Source organism: Seriola lalandi, unplaced genomic scaffold (genome assembly GCF_002814215.2).
Source record: "Seriola lalandi dorsalis isolate HSWRI2012SDOR001 ecotype SW California unplaced genomic scaffold, Sedor1 jcf7180002054687, whole genome shotgun sequence".
Taxonomy (NCBI): domain Eukaryota; kingdom Metazoa; phylum Chordata; class Actinopteri; order Carangiformes; family Carangidae; genus Seriola; species Seriola lalandi.
Genome location: NW_019525240.1, coordinates 125,787 through 134,149, shown reverse-complemented (window position 1 = coordinate 134,149; position 8,363 = coordinate 125,787). Strand labels below are relative to the sequence as shown.

Here is an 8,363-nt window from a genome sequence, read left to right as displayed (position 1 = left end):
GAATACAGGCTGTGTGCATTTCTCTGTGGACTGAGGCTTTGATACTTTCACAGTATTAATATAGAACCTTGACCTGCTCTATCAGGGTTTCTGCAAGTTTCAACAACTTAAATTTAAGACATTTTAAGACCTTTTTAAGATCATTATGAATGAAATTTAAGACCGATTTCATGTCCATACTGGTAAAAAAGTAGAAAGGACATAAAAGAAAATCAGAGTCCTACAATTACTTGCAAACTAAATGAATTCATTCCCATTTACAAAACTGTGTATTCACATTCACAACTGTATGAGAGAGAAAAGGGATTAACACAGCAGAAGTCCTATATAACAAGACCACAACAACTCAACAATTTAATGCCCATCAGAGAGAGAGAGAGAGAGAGAGAGAGAGAGAGAGAGAGAGAGAGAGAGAGAGAGAAAGAGACACAGAACCTGTTCAGACCTGGTTTTCACATCTGCCTTGGGTGATTCGATCACAAGTGGTGACGCTCTCTGTCTCTCACTCACACACACACAAAATCACATTCGACAACAGACCTAGACCGGTTGGCCTAAAAACAACAACGCATACCTGTTTATTTAATAGAGCAGGAAAGTGAGATCCAATCACAAATGGTCAATCGAGACACATGTGAAGATGCATTTTAAAGCCAGGTGTGAACGGATGTACTTAGAGCTGACCACTTGTGATCCGATTACTGAAGACGCATGTTAATACCAGCTCTGAACAGGGCCATAGAGAGACTTGTGTGAGTGAGTGAGTGAGTGAGTGAGTGAGTGAGTGAGTGAGTGAGTGAGTGAGAGTATTTGCGTATTGGCTGTCTATAGTCTATATGTGTATGTGTATATGTAAAAGTGTGAGCGTGTGCATAGGAAAAGTAGGTTAGTAGAAAAAATATACATGAAACGTGGTTACTTTGCAAACCATGACCAGCTGTGTGTATGACCATAGATTTAGATCAGGCTGCAACGTTTGTATAAGCTATCAGTTCTACGTTGGTCTCGTTTGTAGTTTTAGTACAGCGTCGTATATGTGGACTATCGATCACAGTGGAAAAGGTTCTTTTGACCTTTTATATTTTCACTTTTACCTTCTTTTTTTTTTTTAAATTTCAGAAACCCTGTGTAGATTTCTGACCTTCACAAACAAGTTGGAGCACCCCACTGTTCAGAGTCCTGCATATGGCAGCTATAGACTCAAAGCAGCTGCACAGAGAGTTAGACAGTGGAGAGAGTGATGGAGGGAAAACCAGCACTTAAGTGATGATATAAGCCCAATCATACTATCAGACCAGTGGATGGAACGCCATCCACAGACTTGATTTGGCAGGTTAAGGTTTCACGCTGGACGCAGCCTGACTTTGGGGGTTCTCCCCACACTGCTTACCTGGATGTTAGGGTTCTGGGAGCCCATGTCTGCATTGGCCAGCTCTGGTAAGTTCTTCAGGTCCAGGATAAAGGGCTCAGGGTCTTCCTCAGGTTCAGGAGGGGGGAGGACACCCTGGTGATGGCGCTGGGACCAGTGGTGTCTGGACCTAAGGGAAGGACTAGATGGCAGAGTCTGGAGCAGGTTCTCCTGCTGCAGCTCCTGGAGAGTCTGCTGATGCTCGTCCTGACCATGCTTTGCTAAAAGCTGGGAGACAAAAAAACACAGAAATACTGGGTGAGATATACAAACATGTAGGAATTTCTGAAGATGGTGTTAAAATTTGTACAATAATGTCATAATATTAGTTAGATTAGGGCTGCGCCCAATTATTTGTTCATCGATTAATTTATCAATTATTTTTTCGACTAATCTATTATTTTTTTAATACTTGATTAATATAACAATGAATTTACCCAAAATAAATATTAAAAACTTGACATTTATATTTCAGTTTTTTCATTCTCTAACACCTTTGTGTTTTCACTGATAAAACTGTCATTTTTAACAGTTTCACCAAGTGCTGCACATATTTAGAATCAGCATAACCTCAGCTATATATTAATAATAAATGTCACTCAAAGACGTCAGTACAGTACAGGAGTTAATAGCCCATAAAACAAAAAAATACAAAACCAAAAAACAAACCTTGAATTTTTTTATTTGAGTTGTTGTAGAGGTGATTTGAAGTTTCTATCTCTATCTCTTCACAAGATATGCTCATTTTCTGGAGCAGTATTTATGGGTGTTTTTATCAGCTCCAAATCCTCCGTTGCACTAAATATGTGACTGTCACATCCTTCTGTCTGTTTTCTGTCACCTCAATAAACTCTAAACAACTTCTCCTCACTTTGATATCAGAGTAAAAGCACAGACAGTAGAGAAATTGAGACGCTTCATTTCTGATTATTTGCTGTATCTGTGTCATGAAGGTTTCTCCACCTCCCCGCCCCTGAGGTCCGAGTGTATTCATTCCAATGGCTGAAGTGAATGAAGCCACACGTCAGGAACAGATCAGGAGAAAATTTACTTTATTGGAGACCTGCCTCTGTCTCAGCTGCCGACATCGTTTGCCAGCTGATAACTGATAATTGATTTACTGATACGTCAAACCATGGATTAAACTTTAAAACTTAAATAAAGCTTCTTGGTATCATCCACCCAAATGTACTCAAATAAAGATGGTAAGTGCAATAAGGGTAATTTAACAAACACAAGAAAGTCCAGAACTTACAAAAAACTGAGGCTGAGGTAGAAAACACAAAAATCTAAACTAAGGTAATCCAAACCTCTGGAACAAGAGGAGACACATGAGGAAACGCACAAGGGAAGCGAGCAGGAACAAACAGCAGCAGAACAGACGACCTGACATCGGCAGAGGGGAAGGGAGGCGGGAATAATTGAACACAGGTGAAACACATTAGGGTGGGGCAGACAATCACAACGGAAGGAAACTGGACAAAGACAGGAAGTAAACAAGCATGAGACACACAAGGTAAGCAGTTTCAAAATAAAACAGGAAATAGTCCAAAGAAAGAGTCCAAAAGTCCAAAAACTGTCACACCAAGGCCAGAGCATGACAGGGATCTAATTAAGAGTGAAATGACTTTAGTTAAACCATGACCACCTTTCATTGTTTAATCAGTCAAACATTTCTGTTTGTCAACTTAATTAACTTCATTCTTCTTGGATTTAAAAACAATGAAATTGTATTAAATGGGCAGAATTTGTACTAATTTTGAATGTGTTGACATTTGATTGATTCTGACCAGGGCTGTCGTCAGTTTGAGGTCATTCTCTGCGCTTCTCTTGAACAGTCACCTGCCATTAACCTGATAGAAACTGTGTCTGCCTCTCGCCCTCCTAAATTCATTAAATCAAAAATAAACAGAATAGTTATTCATAAAAACCTAATAAAAATTAATACAACTACTATAACAGGACTAGAAAACAAGACAATTAAATGTGGATTATTAAATATCAGCTCACTCTCTTTTAAATCCCTGTTGGTCAATGATCTGATAACTGATCATCATATTGATCTACTCTGTCATACTTGTCATGTGTATTGGCATTTTTAATTCTCCCAAAATCTTTGCGTCACCGTGGGTGGGAGGTGGGGTATCCCTTATTTTTTTCACATAAAAGGTGGCAACCCTACAGATGAATATTATCTCTTTTGCATCCCAGCACACCCAGCTTCTTGAAAAGTTTCCCTAAATTAACGTTACATCCCATCATGTTTGTTTTTTGGGTTTTTTTGCAGAAATGTCTCAAATCACAGATTATATCAAAAAGAGAGTTCGCGAGGAGGAGAATCAGGAGGACGGGTGAAACAGTGCAGAGTGCAGGCATCTTTAGTTCTTCTAACATGGGAAAGTTAATTCATGTTACTGACGAGATACAGTTAACGTGTCTGGACTGACAGTATTCTAGTTCTCAGCCAAGTGGAAGGTGCCGGTGGAGGAGAGGATCAGAGCGCGAGAGAGGAGTCAAAGGAGAGTACCAAGTCTTTAGCAGTGTATTAATGAGTGGATTAAAGCCGACGTTTACATGGTTTTAACATCAGTTTTTATTCATCTTCACAGATATTCTCAAGAGTGAGTGACCCGCAGTGGCTGGAGAGATAATGATGATGAAAATATCAAAACTGCAGCACTCCTCCTCACCCCGGGAATATTCACAAACATTAATGGTTCATAAGAGTTGCGTTTAACAATGTAACAGGACGCACAGGATATTCTCTTACTAATGAGTAAATTCAGTCACAAAAAACTGGTTTATTAAGAATGGTGTATAAAAGCCTCTCTTCTGATTGACTGACTGTTTTCTGAGTGAGCCAATAAAAATATAGCAGATTTCAGGTAAACACTTGGAGAAACCAAATCCTGCAAGGTTGGGTAGAGGGTCCAGGTGGGCGGGGCTTGGGGAGTGGCTGAGAGCGGTGACTGCTTTGTTGTGACATCACAAAGTTCCAGAAGTCCTGACGGCTGGTTTTAAGGCTCAGTTTGTACATGTCTTTTTAAAGAACTTCCTCTCAGAAATCTTTATAATAAAAGTTTTGTTTGAACTCAAGAATTGCAGGAAAAAACGCATCTTTATTTTGTTGACAAAATCGCTCAAGAGGAAGTGAATCTGTGGGTAACTGTTGCTGCTATGATGGAGATCTATTGTAGAACCAGGCACTGACGCCTGATTTGAATGTTTGTGTCTCTCATTCACTCTCAACATTGATAAAAGTATAAATAAGCATCTTAAGGCGGGGGCTCTATTTCAACATTAGCTATAGTTTAATGTGAGGCTGTGAGAGAGAAGCAGCCTACCAGTGGTGAGGAAGGGGCCAATAGTCACGGTAGTCAAGTGACTTTAGTCAGCCGTAAAGTGTGTAGCTAACTAAGTATAGTAGGCTAGCTACGGAAAGGAAAGACAGTTAAGCTAACCCAGTTTTTTAAGAGAGCGAGGAGAGAGCGAGGAGAGAGCGAGGAGAGAGCTGCTCCTCACTAATGCCTGATGTCTGGTCTGTTCACCCAACTTACCTCGTTTGTTTTTCTTTTCCTCTGAAAATACCTAAGTAAGGTCATTTTTAATTGAAGCTTTAGCTTATATGAACGTCTGCTAAATATCATTATATCACTGAATTCGTTAATACCTGCACAGGGGGAAAAACACAGTGTAATTTTCCCTCATAATAAAGTGCATCATTAATTTAGATTTTAATAGATATTGAACCCTAACCCAACAAAATTTTAAATACAGGTAACAGCTATATTTCTAGCTATATTGAAATGACTGACAATTTTTCTTACATTACAGATGGCAACTAGAGAAACCAAAGTGCCAATGGTGCCCAATTTTCCTTTGCATGGGCTTGGGGTGATGCCTTTAAAATCCACCAACAGTCGACCTCTAGCTTACACATAATTGATTTAGGTGCAGAGAAAGCTCAAGAGCAAGGAGCAAAGGGAATAAGTCCTCCTTACTTGTAGTGCTCAGTATATCACTGATTAATATGGTCAAATCTACCAATCTGCTGGCTTCCTCGGCCTCTGAGCCGTGATAACTTTGTTCCCTTTACCTGCAATAAAATCAAGACAACACACTCATGCTGTCCAAAAAGTTTAAGCCACACACCTCATGAGGAAGCTTGAAACAATACTGATGTAAGTCAAGGCAGGAGATGGAAAGAGGAGACAGATACAGTAGATGAGTGTGAACCATGAGATGTGACTGCTTTCAATATTACCCTCTGATTAGCTGGCAAAGTAATTACTGGTAAAACAGAGGAAACCACCCTCAGAGCATGTACTTGTACAAATGTACTTTTGATATATTGAACAAACTGAAATCAACATTTGGAACGCAATTTTGCCAACATTAAATCTCAGTAACATGTAGCCTTCAGCTACTTTTTCACAACTTATGTCATCTCACACTTTCCTCTTTACCCTCACAGAGTGAGCTGCAGGGAGGGCGGGAGAGCAGTTTACCTCAGTAGGAGACGCTGAATTGTTCGTGTCTCTGACTGAAGTCGTCTTTGAGTTCGTAGGAAATCCGCTGACCGATACCGACACCACAGTGAGGACCATCAGCCACAGATGCGACACTTCCCTCCGCTGCATCTTCATCGGACCTCTGCGCTGATCTCCAAAGCGACAGGACGCACAATCCTCCAGCCTCTGTCCTCAACTGTAGGAGCAGTGTTCAAATCATGTGAGCGAGCAGAGAGGAAGATAACACACTCATGTGCGTCTTCATGAGCGCATCTGCAGCGCTGCCGCTCCGTGCTCAGCCGCTTGCTCCCTTACAATAAAAATCCCCGGCATCCGAAGTCTGTTGTTGGTGTGTTCATTTCATGTTCATGTTGGACACCAACATAAAAATCAACGTAAAAATAATTCTCATTGGGCAACTGCAGCTTCAACCCGCGGAGCGGACAGACACACAGACCTCGGGTCCTCCTGTGCTCAAGCACCACTGAGTCAGTGAGTCCGCTGGTTGTAGCTGCTCCAGTCTGTAGTACTGGTTTAACAGGAGCAGCACCTCCCCTCTGCCCCGGATGACGCAATGGGGGGAGGAAGAGAAAACATAAACGTGTTGTTTAATTTAACAAACAAACAAAACAACATGTAGGCTAGTTTAGTTTAAGAAAAACAACAACAACGAAAAAGATAAAAACCAATAAAACATGTAGTTTAATGTAACAAATAAACAAAAAACTTGCAGGTTAGTTCATTAAAAAAAAAAATGCAGGCCTACTAAGTAAAGACATGTTTAATGAAAAATAGCTCATGTAATTTATAGATAATATAATAAAAATGTAGTTTGATCAACAAAAATGCATGTAATTGAATAAAAGCCACAGTTCCATTTTAGGACTAGATGATAAACTCCCGTGTGACCTGCATTTAGCTGAGATGACGTGAGTGGGGATGATCATGCCTAAACTGCGGGTTTTCAGGAGGGTACAATGGTGTATATTGAGGCAGGGTGTAGATGGGGGTCAAAGCTTCATTGGGGTCATCAGGTGTTCACCCTCCTTCATAGGTGTTTCGATGACAGGCCCACAACACTGGCTCATCAGCAACATCTGGCTTCCCAGGTGCGCCCCCCCTCTGCTTTAACTCCCTCTACTCACCCTATTGCTTCGGCTGTTGTTTTGGGGTCCAGGTGATGTCTCTCCTCTTGATCCAGAACCAATGACTAGCCTGTTCGGCAGCACAGGAGACGGCTTTGCTTCCTCGCCAAAGGGGCTTGTCCTCGAATTCCCATGTCCTTAAGTAGCCTGGTGGTTGACCTGCCCACAAAACCTCAGCAGCCGATCCACCAATAACTTCCAGTCTCATGCCCCACCTAGCTGGCCAATGTGTGGCTTGGATGTTAAGGCGTTGTTTAGCGTCACACCTGCACTGATGAACGCTATTCCAGCTGTGGGATGGGACGAGAGAGGAGGTAGGGCGTTGATGGATTATCCGCCTGGTCTCTAGGGTTGTGCCGCCAGGTGTAACGGCCTTGCGTAAGGCTTGTGTCGCAGCCCACCTGAATGTGCTTCAGGCTGGCTGGAGATGGACGGAGACGTGGTGTCTGCTCCGTACCACTGGTTGAGGTTGATTGGAGATGGCAGGACGTCATAGATGACTCTAATAATGAAGCTGGTTCGATGCGCTTCATGTTCCACAGCTTCTTCCAAGAGAAGTTTCTCTTCTCAACCTTCTCCCTTCGCCTCAGTTGGCCCTGCTTTGCTTGAGCAGTCTCTCAAGCAATATATTATATCTAGTTTCATCAATACAAAAAGTGCTTTAATAATAGAAAAATATAGTTTAAATAAAAAGCATGTAATTTGATAATAATACTAATGATAAACATGTAATTTAATCAACATAAAGAATTAAAATGTAGTTTAATTAAAAGGCAGTATAATAAAAAAAAAATCATGTGGTTTAATACCCCAAAAACAGTAGTTTAATAGTGTATAAAGTCATGTAATCTAGTGTATGTCAGAAAACCATGCAGGGGGGGCACTATGAGTCATTGTTCCACACCTAGAAATAAAATGCATATCATATATCAAAAAATCATGATTTTCATATGATTTTTTTTCGACTTTATTTACAGAACACGGAGTTTGCTAATGCTAGTGAGTGGCATGTGAAATGAGTGAAATGAGTGAGGAACAGGAGGAAAACGCTGAAAAGGAATATTTGGTTGCAAAAAGACAGAGACAAGATTTTATTTATGAATTGTATCAGTCACTCTCTCTAGTAATCTTGCCTTGTATGTCCAGAGTTTCAATGCTATATCTTTGATACCTTTTTCATTTACATTACAGACAATGATGTGGATGGTGAGACGTTAGACCACTGACTCACAGAAAGTATGATTGTGTATCTCTTTGACAAGTCTTTCAAAAAGCAGCTTAAATTCAGAGACTTCACAC

General features: G+C 40.8%; 1 protein-coding gene across 2 annotated transcripts in view; it reads right to left on the bottom strand.

Moving 5' to 3' along the window:
* The window catches only part of ism2a (isthmin 2a), a 21,850-nt gene extending 15,428 nt beyond the window's left edge, over positions 1–6,422 (bottom strand). Inside the window, exons 1-2 of one of the 2 annotated variants that reach the window (XM_087178406.1) lie at positions 5,917–6,422; positions 1,391–1,636 (exon numbers count right to left, since the gene is read on the bottom strand). In XM_087178406.1, the coding sequence (XP_087034532.1) occupies positions 1,391–1,636; positions 5,917–6,054 (384 nt within the window). In that variant the 5' untranslated portion in view covers positions 6,055–6,422. The remainder of the gene's footprint in view (positions 1–1,390; positions 1,637–5,916) is intronic. The other variant, XM_023422899.2, reaches the window with a different exon arrangement.
* Between the last annotated feature and the right edge of the window lie 1,941 nt (positions 6,423–8,363).